Below are 17386 nucleotides of genomic sequence, written 5' to 3'. Positions count from 1 at the left end.
GAAAAGGTGAACGGATGGACTCTACATGCCTGGCTCCCACCGTGAAGCATGGAGGAGGAGGTGTGATGGTGTGGGGGTGCTTTGCTGGTGACACTGTTGGGAATTTATTCAAAATTGAAGGCATCCTGAACCAGCATGGCTACCACAGCATCTTGCAGCGGCATGCTATTCCATCCGGTTTGTGTTTAGTTGAACCATCATTTTTTTTTCAACAGGACAATGACCCCAAACACACCTCCAGGCCGTGTAAGGGCTATTTGACCATGAAGGAGAGTAATGGGGTGCTGCGCCAGATGACCTGGCCTCCACAGTCACCGGATCTGAACCCAATCGGGATGGTTTAGGGTGAGCTGGACCGCAGAGTGAAGGCAAAAGGGCCAACAAGTGCTAAGCATCTCTGGGAACTCCTTCAAGACTGTTGGAAGACCATTTCAGGTGACCACCTCTTGAAGCTCATCAAGAGAATGCCAAGAGTGTGCAAAGCAGTAATCAAAGCAAAAGGTGGCTACTTTGAAGAACCTAGAATATGACATATTTTCAGTTGTTTCACACTTTTTTGTTATGTATATAATTCCACATGTGTTAATTCATGGTTTTGATGCCTTCAGTGTGAATCTACAATTTTCATAGTCATGAAAATAAAGAAAACTCTTTGAATGAAAAGGTGTGTCCAAACTTTTGGTCTGTGCTGTATATATATATATATATATATATATATTACACACACACACACACTAAGCTATATCTCTATATACATATATTTCCCAACCAGTGTGCCTCCAGCTGTTGCAAAACTACAACTCCCAGCATGCCCGCACAGCCAAAGGCTGTCCAGGCATGCTGGGAGTTGTAGTTTTGTAGCAGCTAGTTGGGAAACACTGATCTAAGCTATATGACAGTTATATGTATCCAAGTCTACTTTCACACTGGAGTTTTGGCTTTCCGTTTGCAAGATCCGTTCAGGGCTCTCACAAGCATCCAAAACGGATCAGTTTTTGCCCTAATGCATTCTGAATGGAAAAGGATCCGCTCAGAATGCATCAGTAGCCTCCGTTCCATCTCCATTTTGCTTCGGAGGCTGCCTGCAGCGTTTTGGTGTCCGTCTGATTGAACTGAGCCAAATAGATCAGTCCTGACACACAATGTAAGTCAATGGGGACGGATCCGTTTTCACTGACACAATAGAAAAACAGATCCGTCCTCCATTGACTTTCAATGGTGTTCAGGACGCATCCGTCTTGGATATGTTAAAGATAATACAAACGGATCCGTTCTGAGCGGATACAGACGGCTTTATTATCTTAACTGATCCACACCAAACTGGAGTGTGAAAGTAGCCTATCTAAGCTATATCAAGAAGAAGAATGCTGCAATGGAGCAAATCCACTGATGGAAACGGACATGAAGGGGAAGTATTAGTCCCCGAAACGCGCTGTTTACTTGGCTGTGCACTTTTTGTGAATAAAAAAAGAGAAATACTCGGATCAAAGCTTCATGTCCGTTTCCATCAGTGGATTTGCGCCATTGCAGCATTCCTCTTCTTGACAAGCACTCTCTGGAGGATTGGACTTCCTTTCCAGGAGATATAACCTGCGGCTGCAGCCCTGTGGAGTTGGATTTACTCCATTCATATCTATAGCACAACTCAATAAGGTGAGCCTCGCTCTCTCTTTTTAATAGTTCAATTTACTCCAACGTACTATCCTACTGTGCGCCCCTTTCTTTTTCTCTCCCATCACGCCGCTTGCGGTTTGAGCGGAGGATAGAGACGTCCCTCTCCGTATCTACGCTATATGTATATGAGGGACAAAAATTTACACAGCAGAATAAATTATGTGAGTAAATTACAAATGTATTTTTAATACTGTTAGAAGCCATGGTAACATTTATAGATATAACCGGACAACCCCTTTAACATTTCCCACAGGCTTCCAGGTAGCCTCTGATGTTGGCGGGTTTTGACCTAAAAACACCAGAAAAAAAACCTCACTAATAGTTGCATAAAGCCTTCAAAAACGTCAGAAAAAAAAAAACCAGCACCTATGTGTGACCCCCACCCTCACCATGGAGCAGACCCCTGCCCTGGAGCTCTGCGAGCAAGGCCGATGTTTTCCATACACAACTATTTACATAAAACTAGGGAGCCCCTTTTAGGAGCCCGCCCCCCGGGTGCCCCCGCACATAAGGCCCCGCAGGGCTCCCAGTCACTACAATCTCTGCCCTCAGGGGCCCACTCACTGGTAGTGACAGCTGCACGCCTCACCGCACTGCATGCCGGGAACCTGCTCCGCCACTGACAGAAACAGCTCAGACTCTGTCCAGTCACAAATCCGCTTCCCCCCGGAAACGAGAGCTACGAGCAGGGAGTTCCGCTCTGAAGACATCAGCGCTATACGTCAAAAATCTATTCCAGTCCATAGATGTAATGTTATAGGAAAAGATAACGATAAACCACAGGTCGTTCAGCTGTCTCCTCAGCCCCTCTGTGGTGACGGTCATGTTTCCGCGGGGAGTGTACTGCGGGGTGCACGGTGGGCGGAGCCTGGGATTGCAGCATCCACACACCGGCTGCTGGGCTCACACAGGGAAGGCGAGGCGGCGGCGGCTGAGGAGAGGTAGGGTCTCCCGGGATGTGTGACACTTCTGTCCGGTCCTCCATGTGTCATACAGGGGGGGTGGGCTACTACTACTACTCCTATCATTCTCTGTATCATAGGATCTGCCAAGTCAGCGCAGTTTGCCATATGGATCATAGGTTATAGTGAAGAATCAGCCTGCCCTAAATAATCTCATCCTGTGTGATATTACAAGTCACAGTCCACATCATATAATCTATAGGGTCATGTGAATAGTCCGTATAAGGTCTTGTCCCATATACCGGTCACTGTCCACATCATATAATCTATAGGGTCATGCGAATAGTCCGTATAAGGTCTTGTCTCATATACCGGTCACTGTCCACATCATATAATCTATAGGGTCATGTGAATAGTCCGTATAAGGTCTTGTCCCATATACCGGTCACTGTCCACATCATATAATCTATAGGGTCATGTGAATAGTCCGTATAAGGTCTTGTCCCATATACCGGTCACAGTCCACATCATATAATCTATAGGGTCATGTGAATAGTCCGTATAAGGTCTTGTCTCATATACCGGTCACTGTCCACATCATATAATCTATAGGGTCATGTGAATAGTCCGTATAAGGTCTTGTCCCATATACCGGTCACTGTCCACATCATATAATCTATAGGGTCACGTAAATAGTCCCTATAAGGTCTTGTCTCATATACCGGTCACTGTCCACATCATATAATCTATAGGGTCATGTGAATAGTCCGTATAAGGTCTTGTCTCATATACCAGTCACTGTCCACATCATATAATCTATAGGGTCATGTGAATAGTCCGTATAAGGTCTTGTCCCATATACCGGTCACTGTCCACATCATATAATCTATAGGGTCATGTGAATAGTCCGTATAAGGTCTTGTCTCATATACCGGTCACTGTCCACATCATATAATCTATAGGGTCATGTGAATAGTCCGTATAAGGTCTTGTCTCATATACCGGTCACTGTCCACATCATATAATCTATAGGGTCATGTGAATAGTCCGTATAAGGTCTTGTCTCATATACCGGTCACTGTCCACATCATATAATGTATAGGGTCACGTAAATAGTCCGTATAAGGTGATGTCTCATCTACCGGTCACTGTCCATATAATCGCATCTATAGGGTCATGTGTGATATAACCAGTAATAGTCTGTATAAGGTCTTGTCTCATCTACTGGTCACTGTCCACATCATATAATGTATAGGGCAAATGGGAGGTTGAACATTCATAAGCAGTAAATATACATACAGGACGTTGCCTGGCAACCGAGGATGCTCCTTCTCCAGTGAGTCTTAAGATGTATTGGCTGCAGAGATGTTACAATGTTACCCATGTCCAAGCTGAGATCTCTGGAGATAATAGACGGATTATCATACAGTCAGTGAGGTATGGTATCTGCCTTAACATCACCACAGGATGATAATTAATCCATAAAAAATCCATGGAACGACCCAGATGGAAACCACAGAGATACAGCCCAGATAATAATCTCATGATCGGGCCACCTTCCAATGTTTGTCTATGGAGGCGACGCGTCCGTATGTCGGGTTCAGGGTAATTTATCCATGCCTGGTGCCAGAATGTCCAAATTCACCTTTATCAGGGGGTCCATATCCGTTTGGCTGTGAAGCAAGTGCAAAATTCTGCACTAAATTCTATACATTTCCAGTATTTTGGGGGTAACGCTAGGATTTGCTCCTCCACTTGCGCACACAGTACATGAATAGGTTACAGATCATTATATCAGCTCCCGTAACGTTATAATAGGTTTTCATAGCCTTTCTCTCCATTCAGGATTCGCTTGTCTCGTTGCTGATTTATTTGGCTTTTGCGCTGGTTTTTCGCCCTCGCGCCTCACCCGGTCATGGCCGACCCTGCATCTGGGGGCGCACTCTCAGCCCTGGAGCTGTATAACCAGGTGTCCGAACAAGGAGACAAAGTCCGAGTGCTGAAAACGGAAAAGGCACCAAAAGTGAGTGTTACTTATAGATGTGATTGTGATGTATATGTCCTGTTCGTATATCACGTCTGACTACTGTACGTACCACGTGAATGATGGCTAATTTCTAATAAACGTTGTATTAAAATTTTTCGCCATTTCCAAGTGCTCTGCTTGCTGTCAGTGAACCTGTATAGACCTAATACATCTCACAGCTGAGCATTTGTTACAGTTGTATCTAGTCTAGATTATAAGGGCAGGGGGGAAAAAAAGGTTTGTGCTGCTGATGTGTCCAGACTGGATACAATTGTAGCAAACCCTCAGCTGTGAGCAATTTAAGGTCGGTTTATATTTTCAGCTTCCAAAAGCAAGGAAGGATGTTCTCATTCACAGGCAGTAAGCAGAGATCTGTAAAAGGGGTTGTTCAATAAGGGCATCATGGGGGGGGGGTTCACTCTTTCATTAGCTAAAGTGATGGTCGGCCATTCATTTGACCTGGTGTCATGTAATGCCGCATTTCTCCTGTAGTGGTCGCCACTGGGAAAGCCAGTAGTTACTTCCTCCACGTCGCTGGGGTCGGCTGCCACCCCTGCTCCCCTCCCCCAGTCTCCCATGCCGTAGCTGGGGATTGTCCGATAGCACAGGTGATCTTTGCTTCATTTTGCAGGATGAAATTGATGCTGCGGTGAAGCTTCTCCTGGCCCTGAAAACAGACTATAAGAATGCGGCTGGAGCGGACTACAAGCCGGGCGCCCCACCCACCAGTGACCCCCCAGACACCAGCAACGGGCTGCCTGCTGCAAGCGACGGCGACGACTTTGTGGACCCCTGGACTGTGCAAACAGGAAGCGCGAAGGGGGTGGACTATGATAAACTTATAGGTGAGTGCGGGCAGATACAGAAGAGCCATGTCTGTGGCCTCCAGCAAAACTACCACTCCCAGCATGTCCTGAAAGTTGGGTCAATACCAATATGGCTGCCATTACTGCTTATACGTAGCCTTCCCAGAGTCTGTTATAACTTTTACAAGGAATTTGCTGACAGAACTTTGGTCCATACATGTGCTTCTGTATTAACAGATGGCAGATTAAAGAATAGTTACCATATATGCACATATACTGTACATGCCGTGCACATGTACACACTTAGGCTACCTGCACATGGTTGCAGTTTTTCCATACTGATTTCTGTGTATTTCCGCCCCATTTCAACACCGTATGTTACTTGCAGATTTGATGCCAGTTTTCCATAGCTCTCACCCTTCCATTTAAAAGGAGGAGATCCGCACAAAAGAGTTAAAATGCTGCAGATTTCTAAATCCGCACAGCAGGTCAACTTCTGCACGGAATGAAAAAGCAAAGCGCATGTGGGATATGTCAGATCTCCCTCACTTTGCTGATACTATATTACGCTGCTTATTATCTCGCACCATCATCCGTACGGTAATCCACATTGTGTGCCGGGAGCTGGTAAAGAATTATCTCTCATAACTTTCCTACAGTTCGGTTCGGAAGCAGCAAAATTGACAAGGATCTTATTGACCGGATAGAGCGGGTTACCGGGAGCAAGGCGCACCACTTCTTACGAAGAGGAATCTTCTTTTCACACAGGTAAGTCATCCTCTCTTCTTAAAGCAAACCTCAACCTTGCCAACCACCTTAAGGGGTTGTTCACCTTTCGGTATTGGTGACCTACCCTCCAGACAGGTCAATATATTAGATTGGTAGGGGGTCCAACACCTGGCACTCCCTCCGTATAGGTCATCAGTAAAGGGGTTGTCCGGGTTCAGAGCTGAACCCGGACATATCCCAATTTTCACCCAGGCAGCCCCTGACTTGAGCATCGGAGCAGTTCATGCTCCGATGCTCTTCTTTGCCCTGCGCTGAATCGCGCAGGGCAAAGGCACTGTCAGGAGATCCGGTGACGTACCGGGCTCTCCTTAGGGCTGCTGGGCGGAAGCAGGGCAAGGGAGAGCATCGGAGCATGAATTACTCCGATGCTTAAGTCAGGGGGACTGCCTTGGTGAAATTATGGGTATGTCCGGGTACAGCTCTGAACCCGGACAACCCCTTTAAGGTTTAAAGCCGCTTAAGTTATAATTATCTTATTTTATATGATGTATGGTATATTGTGTTATCTTTTAGGGACATGCACCAGATTCTGGATGCAATTGAGAAAAAGAAGCCATTTTACCTTTACACAGGAAGAGGCCCGTCCTCGGAGGCAATGCACGTGGGTCACCTCGTCCCATTCATCTTCACCAAGTAAGTGACTGGTTCTTTTTAATTAAAGGGGTTGTCCCACCCGGACATCCACAGGATGTGCCATAAATGTCCGACATGAGAACTGGGCCAGAGGACTGGGCAGTTGTAGAGAGAGCAGAGCCTCGAGGACAGGGATCAGCAACCTTCGGCACTCCAGCTGCTGTGAAACTACAATTCCCAGCATGCTCCATTAATTTGTATAGGAGTTTGGTGAGGAACAGAGTAAGTAAGCATGCTGGGAGTTGTAGTTTCACAACAGCTGGAGTGCCGGAGGTTGCCTACACCTGCTCTAGGAGTAACGGCAACTCCCCCTTTGCTCCAGGAGGCTCATTTGCATGTAAACAAAACAGCAACGCGGGCACATATGAACATGGGACCAACACGGATTCCTTCAGCTGCCAAGCGTACATGTAACAGGTCAGCCGGTGTCATAGGGACAAAACTGCTGACAGATGCCCTTTCATTTGGGGCTTATTCAGGCACCATATTTATATGTCATATGGCGCTTCCTCTTCTGCTTCCAGGTGGTTACAGGAAGTATTTAATGTCCCGCTGGTCGTCCAGATGACGGATGATGAAAAATACCTCTGGAAAGACTTGACCATAGAGAAGGCCTATCAGTACACAATAGAGAACGCCAAGGACATCATAGCGTGCGGCTTCGACATTAACAAAACCTTCATCTTCTCAGACCTGGAATACATGGGGTGAATGACGCTTCTTATCTGGGATATCCACTTAAAGGGATAGTAATCCCATCTGCGGGGAGGTGGGGATGTACTTGCAGCAGACTCTTGTACATCATTGTGATCACCGTGGAGCCCAGCTCTAACTGAGAGCCGAGGCCCCACTGCAATGCGTGGGATCAGAGGGCTCCGATCCCAGCCCTTTAAGACGTCTGACACCCCCATCATAACTATCGTAAAAGTTTATATTTCTGTATTTCACAGAATGAGCTCAGGTTTCTACAAAAATGTTGTACAAGTCCAGAAACATGTCACATTCAACCAAGTTAAAGGGATATTCGGCTTCACAGACAGCGACTGCATTGGTAAGTTGTCCTGTGTAGACCCCTGACGTGGCCTGTCCGCTGGGGGTGGTTATCCCGGCCTGTTGTGACAGGAATTTTCTGGCTCATTGTTCCTTATTGTCCCATCACCTTTTAGGTAAAATCAGTTTTCCTGCCATTCAGGCCGCACCGTCCTTCAGCAGCTCCTTCCCAGAAATATTCAATGGCAGAAAAGATATTCAGTGTCTCATCCCGTGCGCCATCGACCAGGTACTAAACCTTTTTACGCCCTCCTCAAACCAGCTTTCCGATACTGGGCACCAATTGGTAAAGCGAAGTTCAGATTTTGGGTAGGGTAAAATACTCACATGCCCCTTGTAACATGGTCAAAATAAACCACCCCCATTATTTATGTGTGGTGGTATGTTCCTCTACAGTGCACTGAGAGATGCCTTGTGTGTTGTGGAATAGACTATTGTGCATGGAAAATAGGGGGGGGGGGGTTCTCACATCAAGCCTTTTTCTAACAAGCCGAGCCTGCAAATTAAAGGGGTTATTATGGGTAATGTACAAAATGAAAATCTGATATTATATAGTGTATGACAATCTTTATCTAACATTCTTAGAACCAGCCCCTTGCCTCGCATGGATCCGGAGATCTGCCCATTCAGTGCTAAAATTGCTCTGTAACATCTATTACAGCTCAGGGGACATGTATTTTCTCAGGGAGCATGTCCTTTCTACTGCAGCTGGTGGCAGTTGAAGGATAGAACTGAGCATGTGCATCCACCTTATTGAGCTGGAAAGAGAATTTAGAAAAAGGGGCAAACAGCAGGTGGCGCTATACAGATGGATTTCAATGAATAACTCAGTGGCCATACTAAATTTTTAATGACATACAGTTACAAAAGTATACAGATTCAGATGCTGGTTTAAAAAATATTTTTTGTGGGACAACTCCTTTAACACAACGTCTTCTGTTCCAGGATCCATACTTCAGAATGACCAGGGATGTCGCCCCCAGGATCGGCTACCTTAAACCAGCATTGCTACATTCAACCTTCTTCCCTGCATTACAAGGGGCACAGACCAAAATGAGCGCCAGCGATCCTAATTCTTCTATTTTCCTCACAGACACCGCCAAGCAGATCAAGAATAAGGTACAGCTCCTATACCTCTGCGGCTGTCGGTGGGGCCGAGGACATTTTTAGTGAATGAGGTTATTATCCCGTTAACGACACCTACACAGGTTTCCAGCAGTGACAAAAATGGGGGTCCCCAGCCCCCTGTGTGTGCATGACCACCACTCCGTTCACTTCTATGGGACTGCTGGAGATAGACGAGCCTTGTACTCGGAAGTCCCATAGAAGTGAATGGAGAGGTGGTCACTCATGCGAACAACTCCGTATTAGACCTGTGGGGGGGTCCACACCCGGAACCCCTACCAATCAGCCGCCAGCATGGGAAACGATACAATGCAAGAGATTTCCGATGCCAGTATACTCCAGCTCAGCTTCCAGTCAGTTGAATGGGAGCTGAGCTGTAGTATCCCGACACGTCCACTGCAAAATGAACAGAACTTTATGCTTCTGGTTCCATCAGTTTCTGGAGCCGACGGCTGCTCAAAACAGTTGATCGGTGGAGTTGCCGGGTGTCGGACCTCCACTGCTCTGATATGGATGACCTATCCTGAGAATACACCATCAATATCTATGCATTGCAAACCCCCCTTACAAGTCTCATGCACATGGGGAACCATGGAGGCTCTATATGCTACATTATATCCGTATTATAGCCATATTATCCGGAGATGCAATACCTTTATGATAAAGCATCTGACGGGACATTTAATCACAGGCAACCGAGGTACACTATGGGGCCCCATAGATATCTGTGGTTGTCATATTCCGGATGTTTAGGACTCCCTTTAGCTAGGGACTCATCCACCCAGCTATATAATATGCCCCTTGACAATAGTAAATTCACCATCCTGCTTTCCCTCGCTCTCAGATCAATAAACACGCATTCTCTGGGGGAAAAGATACCATCGAGGAACACCGGAAATACGGAGGCAACTGCGAAGTAGACGTCTGTTATATGTACCTGACCTTCTTCCTTGAAGACGACGAGAAGCTCGAAAAAATTAAGCAGGTATGAAGGCAGCAGATTGTATAGCGCGTACTACATACACCTATACTATGTATCATGGGTGGTGACCTGCCGTTGTTGGAGAACTATAGGTCTCAGCATGCCCTAATAACCTGCAGCTGTCAGGGTATCCATATCCCAAGTGCAGCACAGCTGACTGTAATGCACTGCTGGAGCTCAGCTAAACGAGCATGCCTCCACATTGCCGACAGATTTCAAGCAGCAACCAGCAGCAGTTTAAATCCAGCTCTGGATGTGATCAGAGTAATGTAACTAAAGATCGGCAGAAAAGGTCTATGAGAACTAATGTAGAATTAACCTAAACGCATTAGTGAACATGCATTGGGCCCATTAAATACCCGCCAAACTGCTGCAATACAATGCACCACATATGTTATTTTTTATATTTAAAGGGAACCTGTCACCGGTATTTTGTGTATAGAGCTGAGGACATGGGTTGCTAGATGGCCGCTAGCACATCCGCAATACCCAGTCCCCATAGCTCTGTGTGCTTTTATTGTGTAAAAAAAACGATTTGATACAAATGCTAATTAACCTGAGATGAGTCCTGTCCCTGACTCGTCTCATGTACAGGACTCATCTCAGGTTAATTTGCATATGTATCAAATCTGTTTTTCTACACAATAAAAGCACACAGAGCTTTGGGGACTGGGTATTGCAGATGTGCTAGCGGCTATCTAGCAACCCATGTCCTCAGCTCTATACACAAAATCCCGGTGACAGGTTGCCTTTAATTGTTTTTAATAAACTTTAATCAACTAACCCCCCCTCCAGCACTGGTGTTTCAGGAACAGGTAATTATGAGCATGTAGCAGAGCTGAATTTATCATTTAGCTATTTATCCTGTACACCATAAATGGGTATTCCGGTATATCAAGTTATCCCCTGTGCACAGGATAGGGGATGACTATTAGTTTGGTGGGGTTCCAGTGGGACCCTTGTCGATCACAAGAACAGTCCCTCTCCAAAATGAATGGAGCAGCAGGTCGAGCATGCACACGGCCGCTCTATTCATTCTCAAAGGGACAGCCGGAGATAGTGGAGCACAGCACTCGGCTATTTCCGGCAGTCCTATGGAGATGAATGAAAAGTCAGTGCGAATGCTTATAGTGCCGCTCCATTTGAGTACAGTCCCAACCCCCCCGCCTAAGGCCTCTTGCACACGAACACCCACCGCGGGGCAGCGGATTGCGGACCCATTCATTTTAATGGCTCCGTGATCCGGCCGTTCCGCAAAAAGATAGGACATGACCCTCCGTAGTGCTTCCGTAGGGTTCCGTTCCGTGCTTCCATTCCGTATCTGCAGACACATTGAAGGGAATGGGTCTGCATCCGTGATGCAGAATGCACACAGAAAGGTTCCCATGTATTGCGGATCCGCAATACGGCCATGGGGCACACACATTCGTGTGCAATAAGCCTCATTCACATCACTGGGGCCGAACTGCAGCTTGGCCATGTGACCGATGAACATGTCATCACATGCCTAGGAAGAGGCGCGTCACTCTTCTAACAGCTGATCGATGGGTCCTGGGTGTCAGACCCCAACCGATCTAAAGAACTGGGATAATGCAGTCCTATAGAAAGAAAAAACTCTTGTGTAAAACTCCTCTCTATACAAGAACGATTTTAGCTCTGCTACATGTACATAGGTGTATGCGATTAAAATATTGTATTTTTCAGGATTACACCAGTGGAGCTTTATTAACGGGAGAACTGAAGAAAATCCTGATAGAAACGTTACAGCCGATGATCACTGCACATCAGGAGCGGAGGAAGCAGCTCACTGAGGACCGGGTCAAACAGTTCATGACTCCAAGGAAGCTGGCCTTCGACTTTTAGCAACTTTTACAATGTTGGCGGCTGAGCACATAGTTCGTTGTCTGCTTGGCATCACAATCCATGTATCGACCAGAAGCAACCAGGGACCCTTTTACCGCACTCAACGAGGTTCATTGTAAATTATTGCAAGTAACACATTCAACTGAAGCGAGGGACAGGTCTGGTTACTGGACACACCCAGATAATTAATACATAAATTATATCTGCATCTGGGAAAGCTGGGTGAAATCAGTATCTCAGGAGTCAGATTATTGCTGGGTAACTAGGCAGATCTGCCACCCAAATGTCAGCAGAAATGGATGCTATACTGGTTTTCATCCATTTCCAGGGACAGTAAACGACTAAAGGACTGTGGATTTTTTGGGATTGGACTGTACAGTGCCCCCTTTTACATGGGACTGCCTGTCTTTCTGGGGGATCAACATGAATACACTTTAACTTACGTTGTGCTCAAGGCAGAGCCATGACTGTGCACTGTTTGTGCCAGTGATCACAATTGGTCACAAAACTTTCCCCAAAAATCTGCGAAGAAAAATAATGAAAAAGAACAGGACATAAAAATTACAGCTGCAAAAAGAAGCTTCACCACAAGAGGGCGCTGTCTCAGGCCATAAAAATAATAGGAAAAACCATTTCCCAGCCGTACTGCAAAGAGGCCGAATCCTCGCCTGTAAAGGACGTCCTGTTAATATTGGGTGACATCTGAATTTTCTGATAAAACAGGACGGTCAAGAAAATGTTTAAATTAAAAATGTTTCCTCTTTAGAGTCTCCATAGATGTTGCCACCCCTGGCTCCTCTCCGGTATGTGTGCCTATGTCACCCAGCTTTCCCATAAACAGATATAACTTAGGAACTTGACATAAGAGGAATCACTTACTGTCAGTACATTACCTTGATTCCATTAGGGCTGATCACAAGCATCACCACATTGTGCAGGACGTACATCCAGACTATGGCTCTGTGTCTCCAGGCCCTGGCAAATACACATAATTATAAAACTGTTAATTGGCTTAAAGACTATGGAAATAAATTATATAATGAAAAGTTGTACAACTTTCTAGGATAATTTCTGGTCATTTCCTGTCTGTTTGGAACACAATTCTTTACATCCAGAGGCGGAAAACCAGACCTAATACTTATAGAGAGAGGAGGGCGGTATATGAGGCAGGAGTCTATAGGGAGAGGAGGGCGGTATATGGGGCAGGAGTCTATAGGGAGAGGAGGGCGGTATATGGGGCAGGAGTCTATAGGGAGAGGAGGGCGGTATATGGGGCAGAAGTCTATAGGGAGAGGAGGGCGGTATATGGGGCAGGAGTCTATAGGGAGAGGAGGGCGGTATATGGGGCAGAAGTCTATAGGGAGAGGAGGGCGGTATATGGGGCAGGAGTCTATAGGGAGAGGAGGGCGGTATATGGGGCAGGAGTCTATAGGGAGAGGAGGGCGGTATATGAGGCAGGAGTCTACAGGGAGAGGAGGGCGGTATATGGGGCAGGAGTCTATAGGGAGAGGAGGGCGGTATATGGGGCAGGAGTCTATAGGGAGAGGAGGGCGGTATATGGGGCAGGAGTCTATAGGGAGAGGAGGGCTGTATATGGGGCAGGAGTCTAGGGAGAGGAGGGCGGTATATGGGGCAGGAGTCTATAGGGAGAGGAGGGCTGTATATGGGGCAGGAGTCTAGGGAGAGGAGGGCGGTATATGGGGGAGAAGTCTATAGGGAGAGAAGGGCGGTGTATGGGGGAGGAGTCTATAGGGAGAGGAGGGCGGTATATGGGGCAGGAGTCTAGGGAGAGGAGGGCGGTATATGGGGCAGGAGTCTATAGGGAGAGGAGGGCGGTATATGGGGCAGGAGTCTATAGGGAGAGGAGGGCGGTATATGGGGCAGGAGTCTATAGGAAGAGGAGGGCGGTATATGGGGCAGGAGTCTATAGGGAGAGGAGGGCGGTATATGGGGCAGGAGTCTATAGGAAGAGGAGGGCGGTATATGGGGCAGAAGTCTATAAGGAGAGGAGGGCGGTATATGGGGCAGGAGTCTATGGGGGAGGAGTCTATAGGGAGAGGAGGGCGGTGTATGGGGCAGGAGTCTATAGGGAAAGGAGGGTGGTGTATGGGGGAGGAGTCTATAGGGAGAGAAGGGCGGTGTATGGGGCAGGAGTCTATAGGGAAAGGAGGGCAGTGTATGGGGGAGGAGTCTATAGGGAGAGGAGGGCGGTATATGGGGCAGGAGTCTATAGGGAGAGGAGGGCGGTATATGGGGCAGGAGTCTACAGGGAGAGGAGGGTGGTGTATGGGGCAGGAGTCTATAGGGAGAGGAGGGCGGTATATGGGGCAGGAGTCTATAGGGAGAGGAGGGCGGTATATGGGGCAGGAGTCTACAGGGAGAGGAGGGTGGTGTATGGGGCAGGAGTCTATAGGGAGAGGAGGGCGGTATATGGGGCAGGAGTCTATAGGGAGAGGAGGGCGGTGTATGGGGCAGGAGTCTACAGGGAGAGGAGGGCGGTGTATGGGGCAGGAGTCTATAGGGAGAGGTGGGCGGTGTATGGGGCAGGAGTCTATAGGGAGAGGTGGGCGGTGTATGGGGCAGGAGTCTATAGGGAGAGGAGGGCGGTATATGGGGCAGGAGTCTATAGGGAGAGGAGGGCGGTATATGGGGCAGGATGACTGCCATGGTAGAAGCAGCAATATTCCAGACTAATCCTTGGCTCGGATGCCCTGACTGGATTTTTGTAATATTTTCCTCTATAATTAGTACATTTATCTCGTACAGAATACATCCTGAAACACACAATGTATGAACCCATTCGTTACAAAGCAAAATTCTGTGTCACAAAATGACGACGTGTGACAAAATACTGAGAGATCTGTGTACAAACACAACCAGTATATTTCACCAAATTGTATTCTGTCACAAATGTAATTGTGTGTGACAAAAATACAACATGAGCAAGGCTCCGGTGACCCCACGCGGGTGTGAGCAGCCACGCGGCCCCAGAAAACACTGGAGGAAGATGGAAGCGGAGCAGTTGTCATAGCACAGTGACCTAGAGCAGTGATAGGCAAACTGCGGCTCTTCAGCTGTTGCAGAACTACAACTCCCAGCATGCAAAGACTGTCTACAGCTTTCAGCCTACAGCAGGGCATGGTGGGAGTTGTAGTTTTGCAACAGCTGGAGAGCCGCAGTTTGCCTATCACTGACCTAGAGCAGTGTTTCCCAACCAGTGTGCCTCCAGCTGTTGCAAAACTACAACTCCCAGCATGCCCGGACAGTCAAAGGCTGTCCAGGCATGCTGGGAGTTGTAGTTTTGCAACAGCTGGAGGCACACTGGTTGGGAAACACTGACCTAGAGAACGCAGGATCAGTGGCGCTATGATCACATGATCTGCTTCCTCCACTATCCGTAATATTATTATATCACCGCTGATGGGCTTAGATACGTGATAAGATGAGATACACAGCCCAGCAAACAGTATCACACATGACATAGCCTGCCTATGCCAGGCTTTAGGAGAGCAGCACTGGTACAGGCAGGAGGAGCAATGCTCAGTGCAACTGCGGAGGAGTCCATATTCCAGTACACAGCGCTGTATGGGAGTACGAATTCTAAAGCACCATGGGCACCTGAACTTCAGGCATTTATTTCGCATGAAAATGTTTAAAAAAAAAAATAATGATAATTCAGGGTATTACAAAAATTATTTTAGCAAATTTAGAATGGAATTTAATAAGGTTTAGTTGAAAGTTTAGTTGCACTTTAAATTGAAAAAAAAGGTTGTGAATATTTGTGAAAATTGCCCCCCGTTTGGGACACTAATATTGACCAGTTAGACTCTAGACTAGATCCGCTTAAGTTTCCCAAGCTACTGGTTTCCCAGTATCTAGATGCTCCTTAGTTCGGAAGGTCCTATAGCCCGGCATTATGCTGGTGCCAGAGATGTCGGATCATCAGAACTTGGATCGTCACTTATCCTTCTTCTACTTCGCGGCAGAAGTCGGATACGAGTTCCAACTGGTGAGGGTCAGACATTTACTGGATTCAGGGACTCTGCATGGAAGGTGTCGTCTCAGAGTCAGAGAGGTGCAGTAAAGGCATCATTATTAATGTAGACACAATTAACTATGATTTTATCATTTAACTCCATTTGCTCTATTTTATTTTATTTTTTTAAGTATTAACCCCTTGGAGTCTTTCATGCTTTTTTGTACGGCACCATTGTTTTACTCTATTCAGTTCTTCATTGAAAAATGGGGGAATAGTGTTATATCCACATGTGCAAACCTGCATCGAAGGTGCCTATTCAAAGTCCTGATTTTATGGGGGGGTAAATACTTACACATTTTAAAATTTGTTGTGTCTTACAGTCATTTTAATGTTAATAAGCCCCTTTCTCCTGATCATTGTCAGAAACCCCCCATAAAACCCTATGCAATATGATAATAAAACTTTTGAAAAAGTCCAGGGGAGTGGGAATACTTTTTATAGGCTCTGTAGACAAGCATGAGGCACTCGATTTTAAGAAATCTCAATCTGAATAACAATGGCGTCTTCACGTAAGGCCTCATGCACACGGCAATTGCGGTCCCCAATGCACAGGCAACATCCGTGCAGCGGGCCGGACCCATTCAACTTGAATAGGTCCGTGGTCCGTCCACACTGCAAAAAAGTATGACATGTCATATTTTTTTGCGGTGCAGAACAACGGAAAGAAACACCACGGAAGCACTCCATAGTGCTACCGGTGTTCCGTTCCGTGACTCCGTTCCGCATCTCCGGAATTGCGGACCCATTCAAGTGAATAGGTCCGCATCCATGATGCAGGGTGCACACAGCCAGTGGCCGTGGATTGCCGACCCACTGTTTGCGGGCCGCAATACGGCCACGGCCACCCAACGGCCGTGTGCATGAGGCCTAAAGCAATTGAATTTCACAGGGAATATTTTCACCAATAGTACCCACTAATCACCAGCAGATGGCGATAAAACCTCACACCTTATACCAGGGGGTCAGCAACCTTCGGCACCCACTGAAACTACAACTCCCAGCATGCACACTTACTCTGCTATTCTTGTAACTCCCATAGAAGCGAAAGGAGGATTCTGGGAGTTGTAGTTTCAGAACAGCTGGAGTGCCGCAGGTTTCTTATCCCTGCCTTATACAATGGAACATAGTTGCATAAGTCAGCATACCCTTTCCGTACAATGATCAGTGCGACACCTTCACCTCTATTTTGACGTATTTGATGATGCCAAGGTTTTTAGGAAGCGTTGAACCACTATATAATGATTTCTTGCACTTTCCAAGACCTCTGCTTGCTTCTGGTAAATGAAAACACTGGGGCAGATTTACTGAATATGTCTAATATTTATACAGACCAGACAGTCTAAAGATGCACCAAATATTTCACTGTCGCGCATGATACGTGTAATAACTTTACGCCTCTTTTTGCAGTGCAATTTGACCGCCTATTTTAAGCAACACGCCCTCATCTAGGTGGGCACCAAAATGCGGTGTAAGCCGTGTACCCTCATATTTTGGTGC

General features: G+C 46.8%; 3 protein-coding genes across 4 annotated transcripts in view; 1 reads left to right on the top strand and 2 right to left on the bottom strand.

The window, feature by feature from the left end:
- Window positions 1–3952, bottom strand: part of WDR25 (WD repeat domain 25) — a 102734-nt gene extending 98782 nt beyond the window's left edge. The window contains exon 1 of one of the 2 annotated variants that reach the window (XM_044272735.1): window positions 3876–3952. The gene's annotated coding sequence lies outside the window, so the exon portion shown is untranslated. Of the gene's footprint in view, window positions 1–2238; window positions 2377–3875 lie in introns of those variants that run through there. The other variant, XM_044272733.1, reaches the window with a different exon arrangement.
- WARS1 (tryptophanyl-tRNA synthetase 1) lies at window positions 2482–12907 on the top strand. Its single transcript, XM_044272731.1, has 11 exons — window positions 2482–2615; window positions 4422–4599; window positions 5234–5447; window positions 6068–6176; window positions 6711–6830; window positions 7355–7537; window positions 7781–7881; window positions 7997–8109; window positions 8826–8999; window positions 9850–9990; window positions 11692–12907. Exons 2-11 carry the CDS (start codon window positions 4492–4494, stop codon window positions 11848–11850), a joined length of 1422 nt encoding a protein of 473 aa, XP_044128666.1. The 5' UTR covers window positions 2482–2615; window positions 4422–4491; the 3' UTR covers window positions 11851–12907.
- Window positions 12222–17386, bottom strand: part of LOC122922206 (cholesterol 24-hydroxylase) — a 55476-nt gene continuing 50311 nt past the window's right edge. The window contains exon 17 of the mRNA XM_044272729.1: window positions 12222–12825. The gene's annotated coding sequence lies outside the window, so the exon portion shown is untranslated. The remainder of the gene's footprint in view (window positions 12826–17386) is intronic.

Source organism: Bufo gargarizans, chromosome 11, assembly GCF_014858855.1.
Source record: "Bufo gargarizans isolate SCDJY-AF-19 chromosome 11, ASM1485885v1, whole genome shotgun sequence".
Classification (NCBI taxonomy): Eukaryota; Metazoa; Chordata; class Amphibia; order Anura; family Bufonidae; genus Bufo; species Bufo gargarizans.
This window is presented reverse-complemented; position numbering and strand designations above follow the sequence as displayed.